Source organism: Dama dama, chromosome 33 (genome assembly GCF_033118175.1).
Source record: "Dama dama isolate Ldn47 chromosome 33, ASM3311817v1, whole genome shotgun sequence".
In the NCBI taxonomy this organism is placed as follows: domain Eukaryota; kingdom Metazoa; phylum Chordata; class Mammalia; order Artiodactyla; family Cervidae; genus Dama; species Dama dama.
In genome coordinates, this window is record NC_083713.1 from 13,432,768 (window position 1) to 13,452,139 (window position 19,372).

General features: G+C 39.3%; 2 protein-coding genes across 3 annotated transcripts in view; both read right to left on the reverse strand.

Moving 5' to 3' along the window:
• Positions 1-8,640, reverse strand: part of FAM171B (family with sequence similarity 171 member B) — a 71,817-nt gene extending 63,177 nt beyond the window's left edge. Inside the window, exon 1 of the mRNA XM_061135059.1 lies at positions 8,381-8,640. Coding sequence (XP_060991042.1) covers positions 8,381-8,591 — 211 coding nt within the window. The 5' untranslated portion in view covers positions 8,592-8,640. The remainder of the gene's footprint in view (positions 1-8,380) is intronic.
• A 5,254-nt stretch (positions 8,641-13,894) lies between these two features.
• ITGAV (integrin subunit alpha V) overlaps positions 13,895-19,372 on the reverse strand; it is a 102,164-nt gene continuing 96,686 nt past the window's right edge. For both annotated transcript variants that reach the window (XM_061135098.1, XM_061135097.1), the window contains exons 27-30: positions 19,122-19,235; positions 18,913-19,020; positions 18,202-18,324; positions 13,895-17,946 (exon numbers count right to left, since the gene is read on the reverse strand). In XM_061135098.1, coding sequence (XP_060991081.1) covers positions 17,851-17,946; positions 18,202-18,324; positions 18,913-19,020; positions 19,122-19,235 — 441 coding nt within the window. In that variant the 3' untranslated portion in view covers positions 13,895-17,850. The remainder of the gene's footprint in view (positions 17,947-18,201; positions 18,325-18,912; positions 19,021-19,121; positions 19,236-19,372) is intronic.

Genomic DNA, 19,372 nt, shown 5'->3' on the forward strand with positions numbered 1-19,372 from the left:
TAATGGAAAAAATCTGAAAAATAACATATATGTGTGTATATATATATGGCCTTCCCTGGTGCCTCAGATGGTAAAAAATCCACCTGCAATGAAGAAGTCGCAGGACATGTGGTTTGATCCCTGGGTCAGAAGATCCCCTGGAGGAGGAAATGGCAATCTACTCCAGTATTCTTGCCTGGAGAATCCCATGAACAGAGGAGCCTGGTGGACTACAGTCCATAGGGTCGCAAACAGTCAGACACGACCGAAGTGACTTAGCACACACACACACACACATAAATATATATGGATATATGCATATTTGTGAAAGAGTTAGGTGCTCCGTTGTGTCCAAGTATTTGCAACCCCATGGCCTGTAGTCAGCCAGAGTCCTCTCTGTCCACGGAATTCTCCAGGCAGGAATCCTGGCATGAGTAGCCACGCCCTTTTCCAGGGGGTCTTCCTGACCTAGGGATCGAACCTGGGTCTCCCACATTGCAGATTCTTTACTGTCTGAGCCACATGTGTGTGTGTGTGTGTACAGATATATGTACATATATATAAAACTGAATCACTTTGCTGTACACCAAAAACTAACACAATATTATAAATCAACTATACGTCAATAAAATTTAAAAATAAGGATAAATAAAGACAAACAGTACTTCAGATACAAAGAACAAATTAATGGTTATGGGGGCAGAGGGAAGAAAGGGATAGGGATTTAAGAGGCAAAAACTACTGTGTATTAGATAAATAAGCTAAAAGGATGTATTGTACAGTGCAGAGAATATAATAACTATAACCTTAATAACTATAACAACCTTTAAGAATTGTGAATTACTATAGCTGTACACCTGAAACATATAACATTGTAAATCAATGATATTTCAATTAAAAAATAACTGTCTTTTTTTAAAAGATTTACAAATTACCAGATTTTAAAAAAAAAATGTGTTCCAGCTTATGTCATATACTTTCAAACACAGCCAATGCAAAGCACTTAGGAGAAGGTCATTTCTACCTCATCCCAATTCTAAGAGCCAACGATTCCAAGCAGTCTGAAATTTTAACTATATACAGCCATATTTTGACAGCTTTAATTTAGTGTTAGTCACTCAGTCATGTCTGACTCTCTGCGACCCCATGGATTGTAGCCTGCCAGGCTCCTCTGTCCACGGAGTTCTCTAGGCAAGAATACTGGAGTGGGTAGCCATTCCCTTCTCCAGGGGATCTTCCTGATCCATGGATCAAACCTGGGTCTCCCACACTGCAGGCAGATTAATTTCTATCATTTCTAAAAATACTGCTGGTGGGGGGCAGGGTGGGGAGACAGGCAAGGGTGGAATGGGTCACAAAATCCAGGACCTTTGTAGTTTCAATTCCTGGTTATAGTTTAACGCATTAGAAAAAAAAAATCATCCATCTCCCATTCTGTTCCTGTTGTATCATATTTCTGTTACAAAAAAGAATCAGAATAGGTAGGTATGAATAAAACCAGGGACACTGGTATTAAGACAATGATATGAAATTCTACAACATCCCTGGAGCACTTACCATCCCAAGGCCTCACAGTATAAGTCTTGGGTTGAGGCTGGATATTTCAACCAGCTTCCAACTAGTCAAGTGGTCGATGAAAGCCCAACTAGTATTTAGGTCCACAAATAAGAACTGCCACTGGCTTAGCTATATGAGTGTTCTACATTTCAGCACAGCTAACAAGTGAATTAAAAGTATATAGTTTATAAATGCTATTTCTCTACTGAACAGAAACAAAACTAAACTAGGTACAATAACTGATAACTGGCAAATGTTTAATTTTAAATTAGCCCCTCAAGCGTTATGATATAGAAACCTAGTTGAGGAAAAAAAAAAAAAGCACAGTAAATAGCAATTGAAATCTCAGTCACATATAAATAAAATTAATTTAAAATCTCAGTTTCCATGCAAGACAGAGAAACTTAACATGGAGAGATTAACAGGCATTATGAACTCAAGGCTTCAGAGAAGTCCAAGACACTGCTGAGACACTCTCCAGTCAAGGTTCACTAGGTCATTGAGGCAGACCTGAAACAAGCATTGCTATCTCCTCGACACCCTCTGGGCTTCCTCGGTGGCTCAGCTGGTAAAGAATCTGCCTGCAGTTAGGGAGACCTGGGTTCAATCCCTGGGTTGGGAAGATACCCTGGAGAAGGGAACGGCTACCCACTCCCATACTCTTGCCTAGAGAATTCCATGGACAGAGGAGCCTGGCAGGCTACCATCTATGTGATCACAAAGAATCGGGACATGACTGAGTGACTTTCACTTCACTTCACTGACACCATCTGCCCTACATGAAACGGCACCCAAAAATCACTTATCATTTCAGGTCCAAATGAACTGGCCTTTACACTCACAGACATTATCAACAAGTAGTTAAGAATACAACAAGTAGTTAAGAATCAACAACTAGTCCTTATAATCCAGTCATAAAAAAGTAAGAGGCACAGAATCTGGTAAGTCCTGGACATAGTGTGCTTACACAAAAGGGCAATTAACAGAGACATCTCCAAACAGAATCTTCAAAGCAAACAGAAGCTATTTTCTTAAGATTATTATATATTTCACTATAATGCACACAGCTTTCATAGTTTTAGAATTTTCCAGGTAACTACTCCAAAGCATACTTTTTTACCAACAGCATATGGAAAATCTTGTTATCCATTTCCTAGCGAAGGCAACTTGGCTAGGAAAAAAAAAATTTAGGACACATTACACTAAACCAAGTCAATGAATGACAATACTGGCACTAACCTAGTCAAACAGACCATTGAAAGAGACTCAAGTTCAATATTTATATATTTAGGTGGAAGAGTCTTGTTTCCGAAAAATATTTCGTACTTTCTGTTCAGGCACATTAAGAACAATGAAAAACCACCACTCAAACAAACTGGACTGAAATTCAATACAATGGCATGAGTTTTTCAACCCGTTATCAACACCATGAAATAGCTCCCTTTGGTGATTAAAATCCTAGAAAGAAATCATAATTACTCCATCTGGGATTATGGCTTTCAAATCATGAGTACTTTAGATAAAACAGCCAATGTCTAGTCCTACTTCTACTGATTTTCAAATTCCTTGAACAGAAAAACAAAAAAATCTAAACAAATGCCTTCATGGATGCTGCTGAAATGGGCCTTAAGGAAGCATCACTATGAACAAAGCTAACGGAGGTGATGGAATTCCAGCTGAGCCATTTCAAGTCCTAAACGATGATGCTGTTAAAGTGCAATACTCAAAAGGCCAGCAAATTTGGAAATCTCAGCAGTGGCCATAGGACTGGAAAATGTCAGTTTTCATTCCAATCCCAAAGAAAGGTAATGCCAAAGAGTGTTCAGACTACTGCACAACTGCACTCATCTCACACACTAGCAAAGTAATGCTCAAAATTCTCCAAGCAAGGCTTCAACAGTGCGTGAATTGAGAACTTCCAGATGTTCAAGCTGGGTTTAGAAAAGGCAGAGGAACCAAAGAGCAAACTGCCAACATCTGGTGGATCATAGAAAAAGCAAGAGAGTTCCAGAAAAACATCTACTTCTGCTTCATTGATTATGCTAAAGCCTTTGACTGTGTGGATCACAACAAACTGTGGAAACTTCTTCAAGAGATGGGAATTCCAGACCACCTGACCTGCCCCCTGAGAAATGTGTATGCAGGTCAAGAAGCAACAGTTTTAGAACTGGACATGGAACAACAGACTGGTTCCGAATTGGGAAAGGAGTACATCAAGGCTGTATATTGTCACCCTGCTTATTTAACTTATATGCAGAGTACATCATGAGACACGCTGGGCTGGAGGAAGCACAAGCTGGAACCAAGATTGCCAGGAGAAATATCAATAACCTCAGATATGCAGATGACACCACCTTTATGGCAGAAAGTGAAGAGGAACTAAAGAGCCTCTCGATGAAAGTGAAAGAAGAGAGTGAAAAAGCTGGCTTAAAACTCAACATTCAAAAAACAAAGATCATGGCATCCCATCCCATCACTTCATGGCAAATAGATGGAGAAACAATGGAAACAGTGACAGACTTCATTTTCTTGGGCTCCAAAACCACTGTAGATGGTGACTGCAGCCATGAAATTAAAAGACGCTTGCTGCTTGGAAGAAAAGCTATGACAAACCTAGACAGCATATTAAAAAGCAGAGACATTACTTTGCCAACAAAGGACCATATAGTCAAAGCTATGGTTTTTCTAGTAATCATATACGGATATGAGAGTAGGACCATAAAGAAAGCTGAGCACCAACAAATTGATACTTTTGAACCATGACGTTGGAAAAGACTCTTGAGAGTCCCTTGGACTGCAAGGAGATCAAACCAGTCAATCCTAAAGGAAATCAGTCCTGAATATTCATTGCAAGGACTGACGCTGAAGCTCCAATACTTTGACCACCTGATGCAAAGAGTTGACTCATTAGAAAAGACTGATGCTGGGAAAGATTGAAGGAGAGAGGAGAAGGGGATGATAGAGGATGGGATGGTGGGATGGCATCACTGACTCAATGGACATGAGTTTGAGTAAGCTCGGGAGTTGGTGATGGACAGGGAAGCCTGCATGCTGCAGTCCATGGGGTCGCAAAGAATCGGACACAACTGAGAGACTGAACTGAATCAGTGAAACACACAATCATTGCTATAAACAGTATATCAGTATAAACATACATATATACTGTGAAAACATACCCCTCAACGAGTTTTCACTGTATGCAGAAGACTTTTATAAAAATCCATGGAGGTCCCCTGTGTCTGTGTGCACTTTATGTGGAGAATCTGAAATGGAGCTCGTCATTTTCCCCAGCTCTGCTCACCCCAACCCCCAGTATGCCGCCCATCTAATAGGCCATCAGACTGGATATGATATTATCGTTTCAGTTACTACCAACCCTCAAATTAATTCTTCCCTCATCCCTCAAATATTTATTTCTAACAATTACTGGTGCAGATGGAGAAATCAGAGCTGCTGTAGACACTAGAGAAAACAGATCTCAACTTTCGTCTTTTTTCTCACTAGTCTGAGGATGATGTTCTAGAAGTTAATGAGATAGCAAAGATTTGTTTTTATACCTTGATTTTATAAATCTTATATTCAACTTCTTTTAACACCACTTTCTTATTTCTCAGCTATATAAAGAGACAAAAATTTTGAAAATAATAAAATCTGAAGTAAAAGTCAACAGTTTTTCTATATGGACTTATGAAGCTCAATCATATATGAGTCATTAAACATGTGTTATTAGTTTTCTAAATTTTGCCTAAGAAAGGCAAATGTCTGAAAAATCAGAAGCACCATACAGAAGCAAAGAAAGATCTACTAGGCTCAGTCAGAGCTATTTAAAGGTATATAATACCCTCCTAGGTCATAAGAGAATTATAAGTGCGCCTGGATAAACAATCTTCTTGACAGAACCTAAAAAGTAGACTTAAGTATTGTTCTAGAAGTTGTCTGCAGTCAACTTAAGATAAACAGTGAAATTAGCTAAAATTAAACGTCCAAGATAAATGCACTTTATAACCTCCTCCTATAAATATTTCTACCTACCATTTATTTTTATATGCCCTTGCTAAATTTCAATGAAGAATTTCACAAGATGTTAAGTAACACAAACTCAAAAGAGATGCCCAATGACAGCATTTTAGTTTATTCATTCATTCAAAAAACTTAATGTGTGCCTGTGAGTCACATATGCTCTTCTAGGTGCTAGAAAGATATGTAATAATTCTATGTAATAATGAACAAAACAAAGTTCATACCCTCAGAGAGCTTACGTTCTAATAAGAGGAGACAGGTTTACAAGAAGGGCTGAGAATATTAAATGCCGTGGAGGAGAATCAGTAGGAAAAGGGCATGCAGATTGCTATTTAATATAGCAGTCAGAAAAGCTTCACTGTTCTAGTGATATCTGAGCAAATCTGGTGAATGCGAAGGTCCAGAATTCCAGGCAGAGAAAATGAAAAGCGCAAAGGTCCCACACCAGAGCCCACTTGCCAACTGCAGAAGCAGAGAGAGTGTGGCCCCAGCACTGGGTTAGGGTGGGAGCCAAGGGACGCAGGAAGGAGGTGGGCACAGAGGGATCCAGGCCTTTGAAGGCCATTTTCAGGGTCTGGGCATCTCGTGTGAGTGCCGTGGGAAGCCACTGCGGGACTGGGAGCTGAAATGGTCCTATTTAACATTTTTTAGAAGATTACTAACTGTGTGAGGAGAACAGAGAGTAGAGAAACAAAGGTCGAAGCAGGAAGACCAGTTCAATCTAGACCACAATGTGCTCAGAGGAATATTTTAACTTCTTTGTGTACAGGCTGTGTTTCATTATGCAACCAATGTGTGTGTTAGTTGCTCAGTCGTGTCCGACTCTCTGCAACCCCATGGACTGTAGCCCGCCAGGCTTCTCTGTCCCTGAGATTCTCCAGGCAAGAACACTGGAGCGGGTTGCCATTCCCTTCTCCAGAGATGCAACCCAATATCTCTAACTAAAACAGCAATCAACTGAATGGCTATCCTGGTTGCCAGTGCCTTGGAGAGGTAGAGTTTTTGAGGGAAATCCAAGAGTCATAATACTTTTGAGGCTCTAGTCTGATCTGTTGGCTAGTGGTTCCTTTATCTCCGTTAGTCTAATAGGTAAATATGCTCCAAAACTGCATTTCCCCCAAATAATCCTTTTCAAAAATATTCTATCCCAAATATCAGAAAGTAAATATTTTCACATGCATGCAGGATACAGAAGTTTCTCATATTATTTCACAACAGCAGTAGTCAAAACCCATGTAATGAATATTTCTGAAAGATGATAAAGCCAAATAAAAATATACTGCAAACCATAATTCATCTCTACTCTCAGACTTCTGTTCCGTAACTTATGAAATCATGAAGACGGGCTCTCAATCACTCTCCTATCTCCCATTTCCTTAAATTCAGCATTGTGTCTAACAGCTGCCTCATTGAAACCCTGTGGTTAGTAATGTCAGTTATAAAAAGCCAGGAAAACCACCACACTCCGCACACCTTTCAGAACTTTCAGCCATGCTCAAGTGTTATTAATTGGTTTAAAAGGGTGTCAGAAACGCATGCTTTCCTCCACACTTTGGTGATTTCATCCTTTGCTCAGAGCACTCTGATAAATTAAATCATCCTGGCTGTGTCAGGAATCGCAGCTGGTGTTGTCACAGTACTGCTCTTTGAGGATGAACAAGCAATACAAAAAAAGATACTAAATCCTACTCTTCAAAAATCTCGTTTTCGGCATCTTGTATGATGTTACTAGGCAGGATTTTAAAGCAAAAATAAATGTTACAATTCACTTTGGTTTTGCGGAAATCTAAGTCCACTTGCCAAAAAAAAAAAAAAAATCTGATGGCTTCTTTTCTTTCCAAATAGCAGGCAGCTTTTACAGTAGGGAAGGGAACTGGGGTGGGGGGGTGGGGAGAAGCTATTAAAATGGACAATCCCGCCTTTCCCTTACCGGTGGAGCCTTAATGGAGGGGAATCAGGCAGGAACGGAGGGACTGTTAGAGCTACAGATACTGAAAGGGACTTCATCACCCTCACTGAATAGTGCGGAGAATCTGCCTCATTACCTCCCACTAACAAGTAAGGAGATTCCCCTCTCTGGGGGCAGGCCTTGCTATACCAACATCCACTACAGACTTGATCTCAACCACCCCCTCTCTCCTTTTCCCTTTCCTTCAATCACAAACTCCTATTTCATTTTTGGTTTGTTTCATTTTTATTAAACGGAAGACGTTCTTGCAAACTGCCTGAAAACCATTCCCAGGATAAGAAGAGATAGAAATAAATAATAAAATAGATCAAGATTTTTCTCTAGAGCCAAATTTAAATATACAGGGGGAGCCAGATGATGAAAAGGGGTGTGTGGGTGTCTATCGCAAAATTTTTCAGTCTCCAGGAGAGAAAACGTTACAGAACAGAAGGCTAAAGAGATGTGAGAACCGTGCGTGTGTGTGTGTAAATCATCCCCAGGCTAAAAGGATTTGAGAACCGTGTGTGTGTGTGTGTGTGTGTGTGTGTGTGTACACAATCATCCCCAGGGCAGAGGGAAAATTCACGAAGGGAGGAGAAGAAAAGGATCAATCGAGGCAGTCTCTCAATCCCACCCCTCCCGACCCCTCCCCACCCACTGCAGTACTCTGCGCTTACCAGAAAGCTCATCACCCAAAGGGCAGATTCTCGAAACCAAAGCAAAGCCCCAGTGCTGGGCAGGCAGGCTGTGGAGGTGGGGGGTGGGTAGAGACAAACGATGGAAAACCATCTGGCTAGGGATTGCGCGAAGCGGCCAGCGAAATCAGAAGAGTCGCCGGCGGAGATGGGAAGGCAGGGCCGGGCTCCCGGGACCTACCTGGAGCTGCAACTGTAGAGGATGCCCCGGGCACCTCCGGCCTCTCTTCCTCGGCTTCCTCCCGCTGCCGCTGCTGCTGCTGCTGGATGAGGCTGAGGTCGGAGCGGCTGAGCTCGGCTCTGGCGGCCGCGGGGACCAGCCTCGCCTTCAGCAGCACCGCGGCCAGGCCGAGGAGCAGGGTGCAAGGGACGCGCCGGCTGAGCCTCGCCATGGCCGAGAGCCAGAGGGCCGCGGCGGCATATTGCGGAGCTGCGGGCGGCGGCGGGCGCCAGGGCTGCGGGCTCCGGCTGCGCCCGCCCGCTCGCGCCCCCTCGCGCAGTCTGCCTCGCACCCGCTCAGCGGAAAGAGGCCGCGGAGGCGGAGGGGACGCCGCGGGAGGCGGAGGGGGAAGTTAGCATCCTCACGCACGTGATGCGGGAGGCGGGACGAACCCGGCGCCAGGGACCGCGTCTCCGCGGTCAGCCGGGGGCTGGGCTGCTCCGAGGGCGCGCACCCGCGGGGTGGTGGGGCGCCGGGCGATTGGTGGCCTCCGAGGGTAAACGAAAAAGGAGAGCCTTTCAGGGGGCGGGCAGACCAGGTCCTCCAGCCCCTACCGAGACACAGAAATTCTGCAAAAAGTGGAATAAAATTCCCTCCACCTGACCGCAAAGTAGAAGAGCAGGTGACATTAGCATATTGATCACCCTCCTACAAGACGCAAGGCCGCACCAACGAATGCAAAAGCCAGGATCTCTCAACCATATGGGCTTTGGGGTACCGCGGCCATCATTGGTTAGCTCGAAATTAAACTACAGTTCTCCAGATTTTGATTAAACTTCCTTTTTCTTCCCAAGTAGAATTTTCTTTCTGTATCATATAATGTCCTTAATTACATTCTAATTATAGTCTACAGTTTTCATTTGCTCAAAAAATATTTTTCTAAATGCCTACGAGATGCTTACCGCGTGCGTTCCAATATTTTGATCAGGATTTGAATAAGCAAGATAGAATCCCTGTATTCTAGGAGCTCACTGCCTGTTAGGGCAGAGGAACATAAAAGCAAATTATAATGCAAGGTGATGAAGAAACACTACAACACGCAGAAATTACATCAAATTGGAAGAAATTAACAATGTGGTATATGGAAGGGGGCTATGAAACACTAGGAGAGGTGGGGTTGAAAGATTATGAGTTCCACACATAGGTGGGTGCAACCAGGTCATCTAAAAAGTGGAGTGCGTGTGTGTGTGTGTGTGTGTGTGTGTGTGTGTGTGCGCGCGCGTGTGCACATACACCTAGAGGTAACAGTGCAGTGTGCTTGGAAAATTGCGAACAATGATTATCATAGAGTGAGTGTTTTAGATCAAAAAGGACAGTGGAGATCAGGTCATTAAAAAAACAACAACAGCAAACACTTCTATAGTACATAGTGTGGAGGCACTGTTCAAGCACTTTATACACATTAACTCCTGTTACATTAACCTTAAAGAAGACTGAGCACCCGTGAATTGATGCTTTCGAACTGTGGCACTGGTGAAGACTCTTGAGAGTCCTTTGGACAGCAAGGAGATTAAACCAGTCAATCCTGAAGGAAATCAACCATGGATTCACTGGAAGGACTGATGCTGAAGTTGAAGCTCCAATACTTTGGCCACCTGATGCAGAGTCGACTCATTGGAAAGACTGATGCTGGGAAAAATTGAGGGCAAGTGGGGAAAGTGGCAACAGAGGATGAGATGGCTGAATGGCCATCATTAACTCAACGGACCTCCGTTTGAACACTCAGAGATAGTGAAGCCTGGCATGTGCAGTTCATGGGGTCAGAGAGTCAGACACGACTTAGTGACTGAACATTAACCTTGGATGTTACATAAGGAAACTGAAATTTACACTGCAAGTGATTATGAAATAGTGAAAGAAATTAATCAGGGAAGGGACTTGCTGCCGGTCTGTTTCAAAGGATCACTATGCTATCAGTATAGATAGATGGATTTTTGAGGGGTACATTGGCGGAGAGGAAGCCAGTGTAGTGGTGTTTGCGAAAGCCAGTGAGAAAATACCAAAGGCTAGTGAGAGTGGAAAAGAGAGGAAAGGTGTAGAAAAAGAATGGGAGATTCAGTATGTAGGGCTAGAATCAGCAGACATGGTTGACTGGTATGGAGAAGTGAGGAGAAAGGTATGTGCAGTATGATTCAAATTGCCAAACTGAGATTTTGGCTGCTTAAGACATTTTCAAATTAGCTGGTACTACTGACTACAGAATCGGTGATAAGCCGTGGCCTGGTCAGCTGTAGTCTCTGTATTTGGAGTACCTCTAAGACATCTCATCATACAATGTAAATACTTATATAATGTAAATACGACATCACTTCCTTTACCCTCATTCTAGATTCAGCTGATCTGCCTGAGTGGACAGTCCCTTTCCACACTCACCACTCTTTTGTGTTCCTCCCAATTTTCCCAACATGCTGGGAAAGAACAAATTTCTCACTCATGTAAAATTATTCTTTGGTCAAAGATATGAAACTAGTTCCATAAAAAATAATAGGCATTCTACACACGTTATCGCATATTCTTAGAGCAGTTCTACAAATTAGCTCTCATTTTCCTTTTCTTTTCGAAAAGACTGATGCTGGGAAGGATTGAGGACAAGGAGAGAAGGGGGTGACCAAGGATTAGATGGTTGGATGGCATCACCGACTTGATGGACTCAAGTTTGAGCCAACTCCAGGAAACAGTGGAGGCCAGAGGAGCCTGGCATGCTGCAGTCCAAGAGGTTGCAAAGAGTCGGACATAACTTAGTGATGAACAACAGCATCCTGTTTCGTAAATGGAAACACTGAAGATCAGAGCAGCAACTGTCTTGCCCAAGGCTATGCTAATATGTGCCTTTACCTTTCTGCACTGTTTGAAACCTGAAATGATCTTACATTATTTCTTGGTGATTTTTAGACAAAAATAAACTCGATGGCCTACATAATTTTTGGAAGAGAAATGCCAAAATGAGGGCCCTCACACAAAATACCACTATTCCATCATGGTTTTGCCTAACCTGTATGAGCAGGAGCTACTGGGGGGTGAGGTGAGGCTTGAATGCAGTCTTTAATTAGTTTCATCAAGCTGTTTGTGTTGTATTTTCTTCCAATTTACCTCTCCTCTTGGAGAGAAAAAAAGGAGAAAATGGAAATGGCTCAAGAATCCTTACTAGCAGATCAGAAGGAAAGGAATGTTGCCAGAAGTTTCTGTCATCCTGCCTTATGGTGGCCAAGTCATCTTTAATATATTAGAAACTGACCTTCCAGAGGCAAAGTTGCTGATTTCACAGCCACCAATGGAGGAGGATGGGTGTGATACCCTTCAATACTATAGACTATTTGAAGAAACAAGAATAATCAAGATGGTTTTTAAATGACTTTTAAATGCTCCATTACTCATAGTTTATGCTTTATTTTTGTGCAATATACAAAAGCCATATTATTTGATGTAATCAGGGCTAATAGTTGAATCAAAAAAGTAGGTCAAGAGACAAAAATCAATATATTTTAAACATATTTTAAAATAAGCAGATATATATTCACTTACCAACCTTTTGATGTAGGGTCAATAATTTCTTTTTTAACCAAACCCCAAGGGTTTGAATAGTAAACCACAATTACAATGCATGCCTATTATTTGAAGTTTTCGGTTAAGTGGAAGTTCTTAAAAACTCTGGTCAAGCAATTTGAATGCCAAATCTATTTGTAATTTCTCTCCAATATTACAATTTCCAGACCCACTTTTTTTCCATAGAAAAATATACTTCATTTAAATTTATATTTTATCCATTCCTTATAACACACAAAACTGCCAAAAAAACACTGTGTAAAGAAACATAACTGACTTTTGGCATAGATACAGGCCAACTGATGGGGACAAAACCAAGTAGATGTGCATGAAGGGGTGTCCTGCTAACTGCATATACTTCACCTGTCAGCCAGTGTGTTTTACAAAGCAATGGAAGATGCTAGTTAGTCTAGGAAATTATTTGCAATTCTTAATCCATGATACTGTTCCTGTTTATGGTGTTATTCAGTCACTAAGTCATGTCCAACTCTGTGACCCCATAGACTGCAGCACACCAAGCTCCTGTCTTCCTCTTGGAGTTTGCTCACATTCATGTCCAATGAGTCAGTGATGCTATCCTACCATCTCCTCCTCTGCCAGCCCCTTCTCCCTCTGCCTTCAATCTTTCCTAGCATCAGGGTCTTTTCCAGAGTTGGCTCTTTGCATCAGGTGGCCAAAGTATTGGAGTGTCAGCAACAGTCCTTACAACGAATATTCAGGGTCCATAGCCTTTAGGATTGACTGGTTTGATCTCCTTGCAGTCCAAGGGACTCTCAAAGAGTCTTCTCCAGTACAATTCAAAAGCATCACTTCTCCAGTGCTCAGCCTTCCTTATGGTCCAACTCTCACATATAATGTAATCACTTATGTTAGAACTTTTGTTTTTATAAATATACTGCAGGAGCCATCAGAAAGCAGAGAATAACACCATACATATACTAAATAACGATTCTTCCCTGCTTAAGATCTCCTGGTACTTCACTATTGCTCTTAGCAAAACATCCAAAATCCCCAACAAATTGACAAAGTCCTTTGACTCTGCAGGCTCATCTTTTGACATTTCCTATATAAATACAGAGATGGGGGTTCTTGGGAGGAGAGAAGGGAAGGGAAGGGTATATTTTATTCCCTTGAGCTAGAACTGAATTATTCGGATTGCAGATACTGATTTCCTCTGCCTGGACCTCTACTCCCTCATGTCTTTAACTAACAAGCCCCCACAGACACTGAAGTTAGCTTGTATGTTACTTTCTTGAGGCTACTTTGCCTGATAGCCTTAGCTCTGATTAGGAACCCCTGCTATGAACTTTCACCACACCTCTTATTTCCCCTTAGGACTCTTATTTCATAAAGCGGATATTTTCTTGCCTGTATCCTCACTCATGTAGGTTCCACAAAGACCAGGGCCATCACGTTCACAGCTGTATCTCCAGTCCCTGCCACAAGGCCCAACACCGATTGTTTGGTAACTTGGCTGATTGAATCAACAAGTCAAAATTTTTCTTGCTTGAGCATCATAGGTTTATTACAGCAAGTTGGTAGGCAGGTAGATAGATTTCAATTTTTTATGAATTTTTCTTGGAATATAGTTACTTTACAATGTTGTGTTGGTTTCCGCTGTACTGTAAAGTGAATCAGCCATATGTTTACATTGACCCCTCTGTTTTTGGATTTCCTTCCCATTACGTCACCACAGAGCAGGGCGTAGATTTCTCTAAGCTACACAGTAGGTTCTCATTAGTTACCTATGTTAGACACAGTATCAGCAGTGTATGTACGTCAACCTCCACCTCCCAAGTAACACTCCTAAGAATTGGGACTTTTAAAGAGATGTGACTTTTAAAGAGGTCATCCTTTTAGTGCATTGTTGCTGGCTCCTGTGATTAAAAAAACAACATCATAGAAGGAAAACAGAACATCCATGCACAAAAGTGGCACCACATGCTCAAGTTTATTGAACAGACACAAGTTACATACTGGAAACTAGTAAGAAGAACACTGTACCAGTTTTCACTAACTCAAATCAAGTTAGCAAATCATACATTTTAGAACACACCCACTTTATGCCTCACCCAATGTGGGTGATCACAAGAGAGCTAAAGAAAGAAAATGACTTTCTATGTTACCTAGGTAGGAAATTAATTGATATACACAACTTCCAAGTAACTTTAAGATACTGCAAAGTGTTTCAAAACTAGCAGGGAATAGTTCACGTTCAGCCTGAAATAAAGTGTAGAATGAATAAAGGGTAGAAGGACCTTTTAGGGGCAAATAACTTCATTCATATATCCATCTCAGAATCCCTCCTTCCTGCTAACAAAAATACTAATAAATTCTTTTAGATTAGGTTTACTAAATTAGACTTTGAAATATCTAGGTTTGGTTATATTGTTATATTGCACTTGAGAAGAATGACAGCAAAAAAAGATCAAAGATTCAGTACCTCTGCCAAGAAATTCATTATGTATGAGAAATTACAATGAAATACAAGCATATATGCATGCTACATGTTCATAGGTTCATTGTCCAAACTAGCCTACCAACAAGTTAAAAGAAATACTCTCTACAACACTGAGCATTACATCATTTCATTTGCTATTTTTGATCTTATATTCAATTTTCAAATTTTGTATTTTTCTTATTAACCAAACTATCACATATATAAGCTATCCAAGAGCACTAACACAGTGATACTGAGATAAGCAACAGTTGTACACAAATATTCCAAGAATGGCTTATTCTTTGCAAGCTCAACACTACATTCTATAACACAGGAACATCTATCAATTTACAGACTGTATGCCTTATAAAAAACCCGCTGATTATACACTATACTTTTGCCACATAAATCTCTCTTAGGGTTATGATTCACTATCAGAAATCTTTCACATCCTCTTAAAGAAGTCAGTATAGCCTCTAACACTTGAATTTTCTCTTTATATAAAGTATTAATGAGAATTTACTATGAATAATTAGTTTCAAAACAGAACTGTGGCACTAGTATTTTGATTAACTGTTTTACATTAAGAACTTAATCAGAATTACAATAATCACTAATTACAACAGAAAGCTAAAGGAAAGAAAAGGAAAGAGCATCCCTCACACAAATGTTTCTCAAAATATTAAGTCTGAAATAAATGCCTACATAAGAAATCAACAGCATAATCAATTTCTTACCAGTATCAAATGTTTTATGATATTCCCAACTCCAACGATATGTGATTTCTTAAACTGAATCAGATTATAAGAATTTTACAGTCAAAACAGCTTTCAGTTCTCAATAAAGCACAAATACAGCAGTGTTTATTTTTTGACATTTTAACCAAAACATTCATGTTACTTTAATCCCAACATTTTGCCAAATATTTTCTTCAAAGACTAGGTTTTTAGTCTTCGAAGACTAGACTACCATATTTTGTAGAGATAAAATTTTCTTTCTTTTGTTTTTTTTTAAGGAAAATACTATTGCTTTAAACTACAGTTCATAAGAGCAATTTAAAACAACATGTTAATTTTCATGACAAGACCCTTCAGTCTCCTCCAGTCTAACGCTCTCCCAACTGCACAATCTTGGCTCCTTCGTCAATCTCTCATAAAAGATATCTTGAGAGAAGGGCCATAAAAGGAACAGATTGTGCAAAAGCAAATAGTAACATTTAACTTTTTGAAAGAGTGACTTTCTATCTAACAGATATTTTCAGGAATGACTGGTATTAGATGGGAAAACAGGTGAGGTAAACTCTGTTCTAGACCAACTTAGCAACTGTCTGGTGGCAAGCCCTATGATAAAAATTTTTTTACTTAAAAAACTTTAAATTTATTGGTAACAAAAATACTTATTGTATATGACTACCTACAATCTTTTAAGCTACTAGTAAAATCTATATTACAAAACCAATTAGTTTTGAAAATCACTAAAGCTAAATATAGGGTCTTGTCAATGTTCTAACTTGTACAACTCACCTACATATGCCTCTATTTTTATGAATGTGTTCTAGTTTAGCCACTTGTGTAAGGAGTTATAACACAAGCCGTGGCAAGAAAATTTCAATTATTTTTAAAACATGGAAAAATATTCAATTATCTAAGGGAAATATTTATCATCGCCTAATGAAGGCAGTAGTTAAAAAGCTATTGAACTCTCAATTTCTAATGCACAACATGACGTAATTACAAAAAATAGGTATAATTAACAGTTATCCCCAGGCCTAGAGGAACTGTGAATAATTCACATAATCTTCTAGAAGATTCATCACCCTACAGACTTAAAAAACTACAACTTGCCCACCTGTACAGCTTTTATTTAAAAATCCTAGAAAAGTAGTTTATATTAATAAGACTAAGAAAATTTTAAAAGGTTTCCAATAACTTGAATTGCCTATAAAATAACCTCTAAGAAGTTATGATGATAGCTGAGACTGGTTTTACATGTCATACCTGGTTTCAACTGAGGTAATATCCATGCGAGTAGCATCATGCTATTGCTAGAAGTAAACCAGTGAGCTACCTTAAGAATTTCAATTCCATGCATTTCTCATGGGATTCAGAGATTGAGTGCATGTTCTTATAAATTGTAAAGTTTTCTCATTGATCTTGACACATTCTCAATAACAATTTTGAAAATATAAGGAAAAATACATATATAGGAGGAAAATAAATTAATCCCAACTAAAAACTCTTGCTCTAATCTAAGAACAAACTATCAATAAGCAACTCTGTCAAAGAACTACATAGCCTTTTAATTTAAATGGTTGGTTTTTTTTTTTTTTGGTATTGTCTATAGCCAGACTAATGCAATAGAATATACTTTGGAAACGATTTCCAAATCTATATAGCTTCCAGCATCATGATGTTTAGCAGAAATTAAACAATTACACAAAAGAGGCAATTTTGATTATAAAACTAATTTTTAGTATAAGTTGACTTAAAGGATTTGAAATATAACTTATGTGTGTATTAGTTGCTCAGTCAAGTCCAACTCTTTGCAACACCATGGACCATAGCCTGCCAGGCTCCTCTATCCATGGAATTTTCCAGGCAAGAGAACTCCAATACTGGAGTGGGTTGCCATGCCCTTATCCAGGTAGTCTTCTTGACCCAGGGATGGAACCCACATCTCCTGCATTGCAGGTAGATTCTTTACTGCTGAGTTACCAGGAAAAACTAATCTTTTAGTATAAGGTGACTTAAAGAATTTGAAATAGAATTTAAACTTATACAAAATAAAATGTCATCAAATGGACTGTGGATAAAAATATAAATAAAAGTTTAATAGCATGTACTCAATTTTCACATTAAAACAAAAATCTGTACCTTTGCAGTTACAACAAAGAGTTTTGATGGGATCATGCTTTTTTTCTTTTTTTAAAGTCCTACCATATAGGTAATATTAAAATCCAAGTTTATACAGCTATGAAGTTAACTTGAAAACTCAAGTGTAGTGTAACGTGTATTAATATTATGTATCTGCACAAAAGATGTGGATACTAAGGTCCAAATTTGGATTGCTTTAAAACAACAAAAACGACGACAAACAAAATCCAACATACAAAATCAGAAACAGTAATCAGAAACAGTAATTGTAGGAGGTAATATTTTAGATAAAGTGGTAATTCAGGTGCTATCTTATGTACATTGAAGAAGACCTATCACTTGAAATGTTATTATTTAAATACCTAAAAACACAAGTCAGTAGGTGTATTAAATGTATGTCTGAAATTAATTATAATGAAAAGGATGATAAATATTGTTCTCACTTTGTGGTTAATACCAATGGGCACCATCAGCAGTACAGTCTTGGAATTTTATTCCTCAGGAAGGAAATTAAAATCTAAACTGAAGTTGGAACTTCTAATGGATCAGGATGTAGCATGACTTAAAAATTACAGTTAAGTTTCTGAGTTTCCTTCACCATTTTCATGAGGCTGAAGCTGTTCCCTTTCTTGCTCTTCTTGAGGTGGCCGTACACGCTTAAAAAAGCCCATCTGTCAGTTGAAAGAAAAAAACTAGCATCACTGCTACATCAATGAAGAATACAGAAAGTATTCTGAGTGACCATATATGACCAAGAAAATTTAAAATGGTACTTAGTTCAACTTTTCTTCCTTCAAATGATAAGGAGTGCTCATCATATATCATTATTAAAGGTCCAACTCCTCTGTCCCTCCCTTTTTTCTTCCCTCCCTTCTTCTTTTCTTCTGCTTCCCCTCCCTCCCTCTCTTCCTAAGTCCATCACTTACCCTGTACATTACGAAAACTAAAACAGCCAGTAACAACAATCCTGCTAGAACTGCTAAAATGATCACCCACACAGGTACAGGCATGGGTGCTGGCTGAATGCCCCAGGTGACATTAGTGGTAACCTGTCGGGGAGAAAAAATTTCTTGAGTCTTAAAAATAGTTCACTGAGTTATTCAACAAATATCTGAATATATACTATATTTTAAGTTAATGTTACTGACATTATTTTCTAGTATGTTATGTAGTATAGTTATCATTACACATCTGGCATGAATAGCATATACACACGTGAAACTCTCAACTTCAGGTTAACTTCTGACTGTCTCTGAAATACTTTTTTAAATAATCTGACCACCCACTTTATGATGCATTGGTTTCATTTTAATCCTCCAATTAAAGATCTATAAAATGCCCTCACTTACCACAGTTAATTTCCAACTTTCTAACTTTGCAGGGAGAGATTCCCCAAATTTTCCCACATGAAATTCAGTATATGCTAAGTATATTACAATAAGATGCTAAAGTAAAAGGTCTACCTTTAATAATTCTGGGATGAGGGAGTAAAATAGTATTAAACTAGGTTATAATCCATTCAAATAACTCAATTACTTTAAATTATGAAAACAGTTAATTGCTAATATTTAAAATAAAAAACAACTACAGTATTTAACTGAATGCACTTATTTCATTTCCCAAAATCAATGACTTACCAATGTGGAGTTGAAGATGTCATCAATTGGAAGGTTTTTATAAGGAAACTCTATGACATTAAATGAAGCAGACGATTTCAAAGAATATGAATGATTCTGGTTTTCCTTCTATATGGGAATAACAATAAGATGATTTTCTAGATGTCAGGCCTTTTTTATTTCTTTGAAAAAGTGGATAAATTTGCTGAATGCCGCCTCTGCCCACTTACATTCATAAAGGTCTCGGTCCACAGTAGAGACCTTACATACAGGATTGCACTCTTTCCTCTGTCCAGTCGCCCCACCTGGCAGACAATCTTCAAGCATTCAGCAATTCCACAACCCTGCCACAAAAATTTCTTACTTAAAAGAAAAGATCATTCTATCATCTCTCCAACATATGAAAGTTAGACATTTGACTGGTTTTATATGAAAGCCAAAGAGATCTAGATTCTTTTGCTTTAAAGCAATAATGTTTAAA